The 16,577-nt window shown below is 32.6% G+C and overlaps 1 protein-coding gene across 1 annotated transcript; it reads right to left on the bottom strand.

Annotated features, from left to right (window-relative positions):
* Positions 1-4,123: 4,123 nt before the first annotated feature.
* Positions 4,124-15,736, bottom strand: LOC114262343 (uncharacterized). Its single transcript, XM_082907231.1, has 6 exons — positions 14,389-15,736; positions 8,195-8,386; positions 7,841-8,080; positions 6,766-6,983; positions 6,277-6,531; positions 4,124-4,781 (listed from the first exon to the last, which is right to left on the bottom strand). The coding sequence occupies exons 1-6, from the start codon at positions 14,759-14,761 to the stop codon at positions 4,521-4,523; spliced, it is 1,539 nt and encodes a 512-aa protein (XP_082763357.1). The 5' UTR covers positions 14,762-15,736; the 3' UTR covers positions 4,124-4,520.
* Positions 15,737-16,577: the final 841 nt, after the last annotated feature.

Raw genomic sequence — 16,577 nt, 5'->3', positions numbered from 1 at the left:
AAAAATTAATTTTGTGGCCTACAAATAAAGATAAAGATTAAATAATTGATTTACAAAAAAAGTAAAACAATAAGATTTATATAAAGATATGATTTGTCAATCTATATATCTATCAAAAACATATATATCTAAATCTTTATTTTCAATTGCTCATTTTTTTTTCTCCTATCACATATTATCTTTTTTTATTTTAATTTTTTTATCTTATGAAATGTCTTTATCTATAACTTCTTATCTCCTATTAAATTCTTAACATTCTTTTGATAATTTTTATTATTCGTTATTATCTACCAAGTGATAAAGACCAAATGTAGTTGTTTTGTTAAAAGCCTCCAAATATTTATTCCTAAATTCTCATAATTTTGAAACTCTCTTTTTCCTACGTGGCAACCTTCTTTGACTGTCTTTCATGTTTTCTATTTTTCTTCATTTTCTATTTGTTTGATTAATTATAATTAAAATTAATTTAATTGCTTATGGATAAAGATTTGAATTTCAAAATTTCTCTATATAGATAAACATAAAAAAACTAAAAATTAAATTTATAATCTACAGATAAAGATAAAAATTAAACAATTAATTTAAAAAAATTAATTTCATAACTTATACATAATTTAAAATTTCTTCCTATAAATAAACAAATAAAAGTTGATAAATAACTTATAAAAATTAATTTCATAGCCTACAAATAAAGATAAAGATTAAATAATTTTTTTTTAAAAAAAAAAAACAAAATTACTCATTTTTTCTTCCCTTCATTTCGTACTTTAATTAATTTGATTATAGATAAACATATAAAAATTCATAAATAATTTATGAAAATTTATTTCATGACCTATAGATAAAGATAAAAATTAAAAAATTATTTTAAAAAATAATTTCATGACTTATAGATAAATAAACATATGAAAAATGATAAATAATTTATAAAAATTAATTTCGTGGCCTACAAATAAAGATAAATATTAAATAATTGATTTACAAAAAAAGTAAAATAATAAAATTTAGATAAAGATATGATTTGCTAATCTATATATCTATCAAAAACATATATATCTAAATCTTTATTTTCATTTGCTCATATTTTTTTTCTCCTATCACATTATCTTTTTTTATTTTAAATTTTTTATCTTATGAAATGTCTTTATCTATAACTTATCTCCTATTAAATTCTTAACCTTCTTTTAATAATTTTTATTATTCGTTATTATCTACCAAGTGATAAAGATTAAAAAAAAAATTATTGGCTCTGAATGAGAAAAGTATGAATAATGAAATTGGTTCGCTCTGAATGAGAAGAGTATTAATAATGAAATAATAAAGGCTACATGGGAGAAGGCAGCACAAAAATCTCACAAAATTAATTTTCTTCACTATATTTATAAAAGATAATAATTTGATATTCTTTTATTAGTTATTAAAAATAAATTGTAGTAGATCATTGTCATGTTTTTTTTTTTTTTTTTTTTTTTTTTTAAGGCTGTCATTCGTTATAGTATTTCTCCAATCCCATCTCTAAATTCTGTCTTTGAAATTTTTGGTTTTTCAATAATTAAGTTTAGAATCAATTTCTTATCAAATTTGTTTTCTTGGTCCTTATCGAGACGAATAAAACTTTCATATAATATATGAAATTAATGAATATAATACAAAGATGATAATGAAGTACTACATGTTTGTTAATATCTCTATGTTATTTTAGTTGATTTGCTATATTATACTATCAATTTAGAGCCCATATGATTTAATTCAATGTCCATGACTTTATTTGTATTCGACCATTTTTTCCCATAGATATAATTTTTTTTTTTGGGTATATAATGATTAAAGCTATCATTTGTTATATTTCTTCAAGTACAATTCAAATAATTTTTTATTATTTTTTTATAAATAAAATAGATTAAAACTATTCTCTTATATAATTTTTATAATACTATGAAATTCTTATCTTGATTAATTTTTTTAAAATGACGTTGGATCTATGCAAGTATTCTTCAAACTATGGAGAAGGATTTATACTTTGATATGATATGCGTGTGTCATTGATAGAGGAAATCAAAGATAGAGAGTTGCTAATATAATCAATTAATGATTTGATTGAGAAATTCTTTTTATAAGGAAGGCAACAAACTTAGATTAAAATTTTAAAAAAACTACTTATAAATTATAATTAAAAGTTGATATTCATAATTTGATCCCACAATAATAATATACACCACTGATTTAAAAGTCCAAGTAAATTTATGATAACTTTTATGAGCTTATAGAATTTCTCTCTTTTAATGTTTTGTTTAGTTTGATATAAGTTATTTATGTTATTAGGTGATTATGATACTATTATTCTTAATAGTGTTTATAATTAATAATTTCTTATGCATATCAAATTTTATTGTGAAATTTTGTAGGTTAATTATTGTTAACATCTACCCAGATGGCTTAATATCATGGTTTGTCGCTATTAAGATATAATTTAAGATTAAGATAATTTATTTATCACACAAAATATAAATAATCTATTTTTCCGTGCATCGCACGGCTTACTGCTAGTTACACATATATACAAATGACTAATTTTATTAATACATAAATTATACTCGCATAACAAATGACAAATTTTATTAATAAGTAAATCATTAAGTAAATTAACAATTTTTAATGATATGAAAAATATTTTTCAGTTAACCATTTTGTTAATAAATAAATCATTAAATCAATTAATAGTTTTTAATGATATGAGAATTTTTTTTCAGTAAACAATTTTGATAATTTATTATTGCATAGGAGAATAGTTTTTTTTTTCCCCTAAGTATTATGTTAAATGAAAATTTATAACAAACGATAGTTATTATTTATAGTAGTATAGGACCGATTCATATTTTAAACAAACTTTATGGGTGTATTTATAATTTGTTAAAAAATAAAATATTTATGTTTCATAATTGAGCAAGAATGTTTGCGTGATTAGGAATAAACACGTTTCATAATTGACCAAGAATGTTCACGTAATTAGGAAAAAAACTTGTTGCATAATTGACTAAAAATATTTGTGTAATTACAAAAAAAAAACTTTCACTCAACAAATGGGCTACCATCGGTAAATTATTCAAAATAAAAGACAAAATCAAAAAGAAAAAACGAATCTCAATCGACTAAACGATTCTTATATATATAGATATAGCAAATTTTGAACAATTGGATAATATTGTATTTTCCACATTTTTTTTTTCTTTTAAAGCTTGAAGTGCCAACAAAATGAGCCTTGTAGTGCCATAAATGGTTTAATTAGAGTCAATATAACATTATGTTTGGTTTGTGAATTTCTTAATAAAAAGAAAAATGAAAAAAACAGAAAATAAGAGAAAACAAGCTGAGAATAAAATGAATAGGCATTTCTCATAAAGTTATTATTATTTGTTTGATTACCGATAGAAAATTAATAGACATGACATAGGTAGCTTTTCTTTTGTTTTTCTCTCAAGGTTGTTTGAGATGCTCTAAATAAATGTATTTTTTGTCTTTTTAAACTAAAAAATTGAAGAAGAAAATATGGATGTTTGGGTTAACTTTTTGACTTTTTATGAAAAAATGTGTAATAAAAAATTGTAAAAATTGATTTGTAAGAAAAAATTAAGATTGGGAGTTGTGCAGCCGTAATTGTTGACTTTTGGTGAATAGTATTAACTTTTTGAGTAACTTTTTAACTTTTTAACTTTTTTTTTTTTGTAATATGCCAATTGGCCTCAATGAATCTTAAGATGGTTTGTAATGCCTCTGGTAGTCTTTCCACTTGAGGAAATGATTTTGGTATGCTGCTAGAGTTCTAAACTGGTAATGCTATAAAATATATATATATATATATATATATATATATTTAAATAAAAACAAAATTACAAAAGTTTTGCTACACTGCATTCTATATATTGTTCTAAAAAAATTTCATTCCTATATTTCTTTTGGCATTGACTAAAAAGTCATTTTTGATAGATCGTTGACTAGTGAAGGAAAGATAATCTAGATTGTGAACTATCTATCCCAAGCTGGGATTTATTAATCCCCCATATGGGGGATTAGGAAGTTAGACTATACTACAAATCCAACCAAACACACACCAGATTAGAGGAAATTGAGGGACAAAATCTGAATCGTGAACCCTATTGTTGGCCCAAATGTATACAAATGAAGTTCAATTTGTGTCATTTATCCTAGAACAGGTACACAGATATAAAATGGATCTACTGCAAAATAGTGGAACAAAATGAAAATTATTAACAAAAGGCAATATCCACTTTTATCTTTTATAGGTCTCTTAACTTAAATTAGGACACATGTGTTGATGTATGATACCTCTTTGTCAGATTTTCCACCTACAAGTTTCCAACTTCCAAATCTGTCTGGTAAAACAAAACTCAGAAGAACAAAACTAAATGGCTTTAATTATCAGACTCATTAATGACTATTGGGGTAATATTAACCTGTTGTATGTACATCAAACTCTGTTCAATTGAACCAGAAAATTGATCTCAGTCCATGGCAGAAGAATCACCAAGGGTGTTGTCTTCTTTCTCCTCGCTATCTACTTGGATGGGAGTTTGATCTACCTCAACAGCAAGTGGCCCTTGCGGGTTTCCAAAAAGGGTTGTCAAAATCTGTTTATGGCATTCGTCACAGAAATAAAAATAGGTGAAATGGCCATCGTGAAGGAGCTTATGCACCATAGCCCCTGGTAGAACTCGCTGCACAAAATCGGTCATTGAGGGTGGGACAACTTTATCATCCATACCCTGTTCAGCATAGCAAAATTCACGAAAAGGTTGAAACAGGGCCAGCATATGTTGAAATCTATATTGATTTTAGATTGATAATCAAGGCTTTGTTTGCTTGTCAAGAAACCATTTTATGGTATCCAACTATTTTTTTGAGTGTTTAGCATATTACTGAACATCCACTCAAGAATACGTCCATTTTACATTATATTTGTAAATCATAGTTGTCAAATCGGGATTCGTATCGTGAATCGAAATGGTCTCGTACCGAATCGCGAATCGAATCGAATCGTGAATCGTAAAGATTCGATCACTTCTTCTAAATTATTTAAAAACATATATTTACACATTTAGATGTTAAATATATCTTATGAATATAAAATATTTAGACTTAAATTAATGATAATGTTATTTTGAATGATAAACACGTAGTTTAATAAGTAAGAAGTTGACAAACGTTCCTATGTAAGATCACCATTTTACCTTTTTTCTTTTTAGATATTTCTTATCAACTATTCTTAATAAAAATAATAACCAAATAGACAAACTATCAATTTCTAAAATAACAATAATTAATAACGATATTGATATTTGGACAATAAGCATACATACTTTTCTAAGTAACAGTGAACAAATAATAAAAAAGAATCATTTAGAATCTTTTTTTTTAAAGCCTAAAATATTTTAAAAAGTATAACTAATCTCATACATGTAATATTTAATTTAATAAAATAGTAATAGATAATTCATAGTGTAATTTTAATCTTAAACATCTTTAGAAGATATATTACAATTTTTTGAAGGAAAAAAAAAGGAAAAGAAAGGTTAAAAATATGTTGGGTCTGACTAAATCTAATTGGATCCTATTAAAAACTTCATGATCACTAAAATAACAATAAATCATGTATATATGTTGGTTATTTTGGTATTAAACGCTATTAAAAGTTGTATTATGTCATTTTTACTAAAAAGTTGGAGGAAAAATAGAGTCGAAAATATGTCGGACACAATAATTTTAAAAATTGCATGAATCGTAAAAAGTGAATCGATTGTGAATCGTGCGATTCACTAGAGATTCACTTTCAAAATAGATTCACCCTTAGATTCGTATCGATTTTGTAAAAATTGCGAATCGAATCGGGAATCGAATCGTGAATCGTAAGATTCTGATAACAGAGTTGTAAATTACTTTATTAGGCTTTATTCGGACCTCAGAAAATAGAGAAAGGAAATGTTGCTTTAAAAGCTTTAGAAAGGAAACTGTTCCTAAGCATTTTCAAACATTTTTCCTTTTTTCTTTCCAAGAGCTAAGCAAAGCGTCACAAACTAAGGCAAATTATTTCATTTCATACGAGGAAAGGAAATTTTGCCATGATAATCCCCCCCCCCCCCCCCCCCCCCCAAGGCAATCTCATGTCAGTACTACAACAGGTACAAAACAAAACATTTATTTTGAGTTCAAGATATGTATTGAGCCAAGAAAATGAACAGCAAAAGGAATACGTGCACTGACCTGCCAGATATGTATTGGGCCAAGAAAGCCTGTTAATTCTTCTTCTGCCTGGCTGTAGATTGACTTGAGCCAAGAAATGACGCCTTTTCCTTGGTTTTTCTTTTGTATTTTGAGGTCTGCAAGACTGAAACCCCAATCTGAAACCTGCAAGACAGCTTCCTCCACAAATGGTTTTACCTTTCTTTGTCGGACTGATTCCTCTACATCCCTCTGCCAAAACTCTTCAAATATGGGCTCTTCTACAAAAGCTCTATCCTAGACAAATCAGCATTGTCCACAATGAGAAACCACCAAAGTAACTAACCTATATTGCGATTCCTAAACCAAATTTTCAATTAATCCTTGCAACAATTTTCTTCCCAATATTTTTACTTCACTTCTTCTCAATCTAAATCAATAAACAAGAAAACTAAATTGAAAATTCTATGAAAATATTTGAGATCAAAGCAGGTCTAGCTATAGAGTGATTTACCAGGCAAGATGACTTACCCTCTTCCCAAGTGATAATGATAGCCACTTATCTATCTGACCATGGTTTCCAGACAGGAAGCTTCGGCGGTAGAAATAAGCAAGAGATCTGGGAAACCTCTGAGCTAAAAAGTACATGAGTTTCCTTCTTGGTGTCCAATTCTCCCAGATTCTAGATCTCTCTTTCTTACTCATGCTTGGTTCATATGGATTAACCATTGGAGCAACCATAATTGCACCTGCATATTTGGCACAGGATGGATCAGAGACAAAGAGCATCATGTAAAACAAAAATTAAAAAATCATTTCTTTATTTATTCTCAACACAGTAGTGCAGTTATATGATGCCACATACAATCTTGGACATAGAATCTCAGTATTATGAAGGGGGGGGGGGGGGGGGGGGGGGGAAAACATATTACAACCTGCATATCGGATTGTTGCATGAAAATGGCAAATATATAAAAATTAATAAATATCCTATTACAACACTGTTGCCCTTAATGGTCCAATTCCTTGAGGATTTGCAAGCTTCAAATGTTCATTGCCGTTTTACAGTACCTTATGGAAGTATTCAATGATTGGTTGCATGAACAACATTCATAAGTAAAAAAGATTTTATAAGTTCCAGCTGGGGACCTATATTCTCCTTCCTGGCTCATTATATTAAAAAAAATCAAATTTTCAATAAGAGCTTAGAAGTGGGCTACATGGCATGCAGAGTGAGAAACTCTTTAATCCAATTGTTTTGACATGTCACTTCCTGACACAGAAAACTTATGAATTAGTGTTCCTGTTTAAACAACATAATTTCAACCTAACCTAATGATAGCCAAAACTTGTTTCAATCCAAATGGGCAATCCTGCTCATCCTAGAGACCATTGCAGATCTATATTCTACATAGTCAATATGGGCATGAATGATTTGCAATGAACAGAAAATGCAGATAGAAAAAGGACTGATTTAACTCCAAGCAGCTGGTCAGAACCCAGCCTTCAGGACTGGAGGTCATGGGTCACACCTTCTCTTCTCTTGGGTCCAACATCTTATTGAAAGAAATTCACTTATCACAGAGAGAGAGAGAGAGCAGTATACCTGCTACTCTGTCAGGAATGTATCTGAGTGCAGCCCAAGCATGCATGCTCCCTCCCGAGTACCCTAACACCCAGAACTTGCCAGTGACTCCAAGAGCATATGATAATTGTAACATATCCAGAGCTGATGACTCGAGGTTCCTGTTGGGATTGGGATCACTTTCCCCAAAACCTGGAAGATCATATGTTACCAGGCGAATGCCGAATTCTTGCAGTAGTGAAGTCTTTAGCCCAGGTATTCCTATTTGCACATAACAAATAAATGCATGCAAAAATCAGGAATTAACAGGTATTACTCATCAACTGCTTAATTTAGCTACTTTGCTAGAAGACATTGGTAATGAGATTATTCTACCTGACAGTCGGGATGAAAGAAAGGGATGCCCACTAATCATTGAAAATCTAGCTCTGTCAGCAGGAACGCCTTGTTCTTGATAAGCCAAGTGTCTACCATCAGGTAGTAATATACGACTAGCATTAGGAGGATGTATATACAATCTCTTTACCAATGGAACGGTAGTATCATGTCCAGTATTTACACTCAGTGCTGCAGATTAGATTGTTGTGTTAGCAAGAAGTTCAAATTGACGATTAAAAAAATCAGTGCATGTTCAATCAATTATTCATTTATTTTCCAATTATAGAACATTTGGCTGTACAAGACTACAAAGAGACAAGAAAAGGCCGTGAAGTTACTCAAGAAAAAGAAACTAAAGTTTAACAAATTAACAAGGCACGAGAATATATTGCTTAATGTTTTGCAGCTCTACTCCACTTCAATTAAAAAATGTTCCAAGAAATGGTACTCTCTAATCTCCATGGCTAAAGAAACTATACGGGTGCATATTGTAGGCAAAATGCCCCAATTAGAACTGAGTTAAATGTGAGAGCCACATTAACCTGTTATACCATCCACGAACAGCAAACACACAGACACAAACAAAGGACCAAAACCTTATTTGCAATGATTACTACAGTTCCATGGCAAATGCATCAAGTTCCACAGTCCCACTTCAGCAGACCGCCAGGAATTTTGCACCCTTCTGATTCCTCCTTACTCCATGAATTCCTGAACTCCCTGGCACTACTTCTTCAGCATTTTTTTTTAAGTTACTTCTGCAGCAGTTGAAGCTTTCATTTTATCTTGGTAATCTGGCAGTTGAGAAAGTCCTTCGCACCCTAGGTTCTCTATATGCCACTCGACACCCTCCACAGATGCCCTTAGAACCTCAGTTTTGTGACACATCGTCAAACATTGTTTGCCGTTCCCAGGGCTCCATTACAATCACCAAGATATAAGCCATAATTTAAGAAAACACAACAAATTTGCGCCTTCTATTGCTGGTGAAGGATGTGTAAAACAGGGACAACTGAGGTGCTGGAAATTTGTGTTAATACATATAATAAGATAGTGGCATATGATAGTGGTGTTGGTGGTAGATAGTGGCATGTATAGAATATGATATTGGTGTTGGTGGTAGATAGTGGCATGTATAGAATATGATAGTGGTGTTGGTGGTAGATAGTGGCATGTATATAATATGATAGTGGTAGATAGTGGTAATATATAATATGTAAGTGGCATATAATGGGTTATAATGATGTTTGTAATATCTCCTATATAAGGAGTGTCATTTGGTCTTGTAAAATAAGAAGTTTTGAATATAACAGAAATATATTCCTTCTTCCTCATATTTTCGGAGTTCTTCTTCCTCATATTTTCTAAGTTGGTATCAGAGCTACAAAAAACACAGCAGCCCTAAAACCGTCATAGCCATGTCGGAAGTCACATCCGAAACCACTTCAACCCCTGCCGCTGCCATTCCGGTGAAAACGTCAAACTCTCACTCTGTCCAAATCACCACCATCCGCCTAAATGGTGATAATTTTCTCCGCTGGTCACAATCTGTCCGGATGTATATCCGTGGGCAAGGAAAGATCGGTTACATCACTGGTGACAAGAAGGCTCCTGCTGTTAATGATCCGTTGTTCGACAGTTGGGACGCTGAAAACTCCATGGTTATGACATGGTTGGTCAATTCCATGGAGGAGGATATAAGCTCTAATTACATGTGCTATCCTACTGCACAAGAATTGTGGGATAATGTTAGTCAGATGTATTCTGACCTAGGAAATCAATCTCAAGTTTTCGAATTAACTTTGAAGTTGGGAGAAATTCGTCAAAGAGATGATTCCGTCACCAAATATTTCAATTCGTTGAAAAGGTTGTGGCAGGATCTTGACATCTTCAACACATACGAATGGAAATCGGTTGACGACTGCAACCACCACAAGAAAACTGTGGAAGACAGCCGTATTTACAAGTTTCTTGCCGGCCTCAACATTGAGTTCGATGAAGTGCGAGGAAGAATTATTGGCAGACCTCCTCTCCCATCCATTGGCGAAGTATTTGCCGAAGTCAGAAGGGAAGAGAGCCGAAGGAGCGTCATGCTTAAGAAAAAAGGTACTGGTGAATCGATTGAAATTTCTGCTTTAATTAGCGATGTTGCGGCCAACAAGGCTGCAAATTACCAGCGCAGGTTTGATGATAAGCCACGGGTCTGGTGTGATTTTTGCAACAAGCCTCGCCATACACGCGAAACGTGTTGGAAGATCCATGGCAAACCTGTCAACTGGAAAAGCGGCAAACAAGGAGAGAAGAATCGTGGCTTTCCCACCGCTAATGAAGCCGATTCAGGTCCCTTCAACAAAGAGCAGATTGATCAACTCTTAAAGCTGATAAAATCCAACTCCTCATCCGGTACTCCTAGTGTTTTGTTGGCACAAACAGGTAGAAATCCTAAAGCCTTCTCTTGCCTAAACTTCTCTCCGTGGATCATAAATTCCGGTGCCTCCGATCACATGACTAGTTTTTCCCATTTATTTCGTACCTATTTCCCTTGTTCTGGTCATGACAAAATCAGAATAGCCGATGGTAGTTTTTCACCTATTGCAGGAAAATGATTTATTAAACTAACTGAGAAAATTAATCTCAATGCTGTTCTTCACTCCCCCTTACGTGCTATAATGTTTTACATGCATGTTCCTAAATATTTATGGGGTGAAGCAATTTTAGCAGCCTCTTATTTGATAAACAGGATGCCTACAAAGGTGTTAACATACAAAACACCTTTCGATTGTCTCAAAACTTTTTTTCCTGACACGAGGTTGTTTTCTGATTTACCCGCCAAAGTTTTTGGATGTACTGCCTATGTTCATGTTCCTAGTCAATTTCGTTCAAAACTTGACCCCCGTGCTATAAAATGTGTTTTTTTGGGTTATTCCTCAAACAAAAAGGGGTATAAGTGTTTCGATCCTCAAACCAAGAAATTTCATGTGAGTATGGATGTGTCATTTGTGGAAACAAAATCCTATTTCCCCAACACTTCTCTTCAGGGGGAGACAAGTGGAGTAGAAGACCGTTTTTGGGATATTTCTATCCCGCTCCCCAATGTCATTTATCCTACACAAAAACCACATCTGTCTGATAATGATCACTTAGGAGAACCAAGTTCTATGGTGCCTAGTCAAGAAGATTCTTGTTTAGGGGGAGAAGTACTACAAAATGATCTAAATCCTGAGCTTCAGGTTTATACTAGGAAGCGATTTCATCTGAGGAATAATGACCCGAATGTCCATCCTAATGACCCGAATGTCCACCCGAGTTCTGGCATCGAAATTTTAGGTAATCCTATTCCTTCTATTTCCGACCTTGATGTTCCTATAGCAATTAGGAAAGTGTCCGAAATTGCATTAAACATCCTATTGCAAATTACCTCTCCTATCAAAGACTGTCTAAAAACCATAGAGCTTTCACATCTAGGATTTCACACTTGTTTGTTCCAAGGAATATACAGGAAGCATTGGATGATCCGAATTGGAAATTAGCAGTCATGGAGGAGATGAATGCTTTAAGGAGAAGTGGTACTTGGGAGATAGTTGATCTACCCAAAGACAAGAAAACAGTTGGGTGTAAATGGGTGTTTACGATAAAATGTAACGCAGATGGAAGCGTTGAGAGATACAAGGCGAGACTGGTGGCTAAAGGCTTCACTCAAACTTATGGGATCGACTATCAGGAGACGTTTGCTCCTGTTGCTAAAATAAATTCCATCAGAGTACTGTTATCTCTTGCAGTAAATTCAGATTGGCCTCTACATCAACTTGACATTAAAAATGCATTTCTCAATGGTGATCTTGAAGAGGAGGTGTTCATGAGCCTACCGCTGGGATTTGAGCAGAGACTTGGAAGCGACAGAGTATGCAGATTGAACAAGTCATTATACGGACTCAAACAATCACCAAGAGCATGGTTTGAACGCTTTGGAAAGGCAGTTATCAGTTGTGGCTTCTCGCAGAGTCAAGCAGATCACACAATATTTTATAAACATTCAAAAAACAGTAAAATTACAATTTTGATTGTTTATGTTGATGACATCATTTTAACTGGTAATGATGAAGCAGAGTTAGCAGCCCTTAAAGAGAAACTCGCAAAAGAATTTCACATTAAGGATCTGGGAGCCCTCAAGTATTTCCTCGGAATGGAATTTGCAAGATCCAAGGAAGGTATATTCGTTAATCAGAGAAAATATGTTCTTGATCTCCTTGGAGAAACAGGTATGCTTGGTTGTAAGATGGTGGAGACTCCGATCGAGCCTAGCTTGAAGTTACAAGTTGTTAAGGCTGAAGAAGTCAAAGAGAGGGAACAATATCAGCGACTTGTCGGGAAATTGATTTACTTGTCTCATACGCGGCCTGATATTGCCTTTGCAGTCAGCATGGTAAGTCAATTCATGCACTCACCAGGGGCAGAGCACTTTGAGGCCGTTTATAAGATCTTAAGATATTTGAAAGGAACTCCAGGGAGAGGCTTACTGTTCAAGAAACATGGACATCTTCAAGTTGAAGTATACACAGATGCAGACTGGGCAGGAAGTGTTACAGACAGGAGATCAACATCCGGATACTGCTCCTTTGTAGGTGGGAACCTAGTTACATGGCGGAGTAAAAAACAGAATGTGGTAGCTAGAAGTAGTGCAGAAGCAGAGTTCAGAGCTTTTGCCCATGGAATCTGTGAAGTAATGTGGATTAAAAGAATTCTTGAAGAATTAAAGCTTTCTCACCCGACACCTATGAAGGTCTATTGTGACAACAAAGCAGCTATATCTATAGCTCATAATCCAGTTCTACATGATCGCACAAAACATATAGAAGTGGATAAACATTTCATCAAGGAGAAAATCAATGCTGGCATAATCTGTATGACCTACCTTCCAACAGGTGAACAATTAGCTGATGTGCTAACGAAGGGACTACACAAGAAGCAATTTGATAAGCTGACTAGCAAGCTGGCTATGGAAGATATCTTCAAACCAGCTTGAGGGGGAGTGCTGGAAATTTGTGTTAATGCATATAATAAGATAGTGGCATATGATAGTGGTGTTGGTGGTAGATAGTGGCATGTATAGAATATGATAGTGGTGTTGGTGGTAGATAGTGGCATGTATATAATATGATAGTGGTAGATAGTGGTAATATATAATATGTAAGTGGCATATAATGGGTTATAATGATGTTTGTAATATCTCCTATATAAGGAGTGTCATTTGGTCTTGTAAAATAAGAAGTTTTGAATATAACAGAAATATATTCCTTCTTCCTCATATTTTCGGAGTTCTTCTTCCTCATATTTTCTAAGTGAGGTCCTTACAGATGGGCATAAATGAATTAGAAAAGGCCATGTGATTTCTCTTTCAATATGATTCAATGCATGAGCATGGTAACTAAAGAATATTGATCATTTAAATCTCAGACTACTTGCTCTGATAGCAAGTGCAAGTGCCATAATCTGCATACAATGTGGTTCACAGGAAAAGATTCTTTGCAACCCAAAGGGGTATTCATTTCTCCAATTAATAGAGTATCAGATTAGCTTCTCAATCAAGAAGAACACAGGCAAAAGTGGGATTTATGACAGTATAGCAAGAAATCCCAATGAGCAAATAATATTTTCTGATGTTAGGGTTCAGGCATAATAAGAAGTGGAAATTCTCCACAATTAAAGATTTCAAGCTAATTCCCTAATATCACTCATGAAAGTAGTTCACTAAATTGGGCAATGACATGCAAAACATTCTACCAATCTCTCAAAAACTCGATTCGATTTCAAATCTGGCCTCGAATTTCATCCAAGCAAAAGTACAGGATGCACTTCTACATTTAATTTTGGAATTGTAGTTAATTTGACCCACAAGAGAGAACAACTAATGTCTAGTGCATACTGAAAATAAACTCCCCAAAAATCAAAATTCACATAAAGAACTCTAAACTCTCAAATTTTCTGTTTGGTTATCAAGAAAATTTACAAGTCTTCTATTAATGTTGTCACCGCAAGATAAACGAATGCGTTGTTCCAACTCAATTAGAGTGAACATTAAAATTAAGCTCAATTCTCTAAAATAATAAGATTCTAAATTGATAAATCCCTATCACTTTCCCACGTTTTCTCAGCAACCAAACAGAACAGAACATAAAAGCGATCTAGATTACCTGCAAAAGCGACAATGAAAACAAATAATATCACAGACCAAGAGTGAACCGGATCGCGATCCTCAGGCAAATACTCATTCAAGAACCTCAATTTCGCGGAAACCTTGGCACACGGCCCTCCAATCTTCCTCGTGAAATACGAATCACGCCTCAACAAACTCTGTTGCACCACATCTCTACAACCTTTTCCCAACTCCACACTCATCTCGGCCAAACCCTTCGTGAACTCCACCGCATGAAACTTCCAATCCTCCGACTCACCGCCGCCATTGGCTTTTCCGCCGCCGCCGCGGAACTCGAACTCCGCCCCAATTCCGGCGGCGTAGGGAACTCCGTTTCGGCCCACCGGAGTTGAGTGGTAGACTTGAGTCATTGTTAAAGAGTAAAAAATGAGAGAATTGAGTTTGAATCGCTCAACGATGGAGGAGTGAAAAAGTTCAACGCCGTGAATTTGAAGCTACTACCATTGGTGATATTGATAATATTATCGTGTATATATATATATATATATATATTTATGTTATACGGGATAGTGTGTATGGGTATATGTATATGTATATGTATAGAGGTTGGGTATATGTGAGGTGTAATGGGTTGTTTTGTGTTTTTGTCTTTTGTTGCCATTAGTGGGTGTTTTTGAGCTTTTTATGAAGAGGTGGGGAGTATAGTGTAATTTTGAGAGAATTTGGGGGTGGTTCGTTGGATGATGATATGGGATTCGGTGGGGATAGGTATCTTCTCCTTCTACACACAACTTTTTCTCAATTCATACTTTTTCTTTATTTTTCTTTTTTGAGAAGTTGATTTTAAACATTTGATAATATTTTTAAAAGTTTAATTTGATTTTTTTAAAATTATTTTTAAACAGGCTATATTTTTCTTTAGTAAAAAAAAAACTATATTTTAAATTTTTTAGACGCATCTAATTAAAAAATCAATAATGCTTGAGACCACTAAAAGTGGTGCTTTAAAAGCACCACTAGTGATGTGGCAGTAGACGAGGCCCACTGTTTGTGTCTTGTTTTTTTTTTTTTCCTATTTAAAGTGTTTGTCAACTCATTAGTGATGCTTTAGAGTACCACTTTTAGTGGGATGTATCATTACCGTTAAAAAATTAACTAAAATATATAAAAATACATTTATTAAAAACAAATAAAAACTCGAACAAAAATCTGTGTATGATTTTGCTTGATTTTTTAAAAAATATTTTTAAACATTAGTAATTTTTTTCATATTTAAGTTGTTTTTTTCAACTTTTAAAAATATATCAAGATTATTGATTTTTTTAGTTATTTTTTTAAAATAAAAAAAACTTAGAAAAAACAAATTTGTTAGTGGAAAATTTGGTTTTTTTTTGACTTTTTTAATTAGTTTTTTCTACTCTTTTTTTGGACTGATTTAGTAAAAAATAATACTAATAATAATTAATTGATTTCAAACAGGGTCTTGAAGCAAAGATGTAACTGATGATAAGTTTTCATTTTAAAATTATTTTCAGAATGATATAATTTTGTTTTGAAATTGATATTTGAATAAAATAACAATTAAAAAATTGAAAGGCAAAAAAACAAAAGAAGCGGTGAACTTGGAAATTGTGGTGTGTGAACATAGAAATTACCGACGGAAATATATGATCGAGATTTGCAACACGCAAGCGACACGTCAGTGAGGACTCAGAAGTGGAAGTGGTTGCGTAGTGACGTGGTGTGGGGTTGATGGTTTATTACTGGAACTAACTGCCATTACCTGCTATACCCGGTCATCATGTCTGTTCTTTTATCAGTGTTAAAAAAATTATTATTATTATTTAAAAAATAAATAAACATTTAACAAATGCTCTCTATTTACATAAAACAGTAATTTTTATCCAGGAGAAATGTTAGAAATTCATAATTTTTGGATTAATCCATTTTGACGGAATAAAGTTTTATATTTTTAAATACGTAATAAATTAAAAATTAATACCTATTATAGTATATATAATTATAAAAACTTTTTAATAATTTGAAACAGTTGTTTTTATGCTCTCACTCTCCCTATAAAGAAAGAATCATTTAAGATGTAATGACCTATCAAATAAATAACCTAAATTTTCTATTACTTTCCTATATATTAGACAAATTTTTATTTCACTTCAAAACATGATATTTAACTATTTAAAAATCACTAATGTTAGAATGATTATATTT

This window comes from Camellia sinensis, chromosome 14, assembly GCF_055761805.1.
Source record: "Camellia sinensis isolate YWXY chromosome 14, ASM5576180v1, whole genome shotgun sequence".
Lineage (NCBI taxonomy): Eukaryota > Viridiplantae > Streptophyta > Magnoliopsida > Ericales > Theaceae > Camellia > Camellia sinensis.
This window is presented reverse-complemented; position numbering and strand designations above follow the sequence as displayed.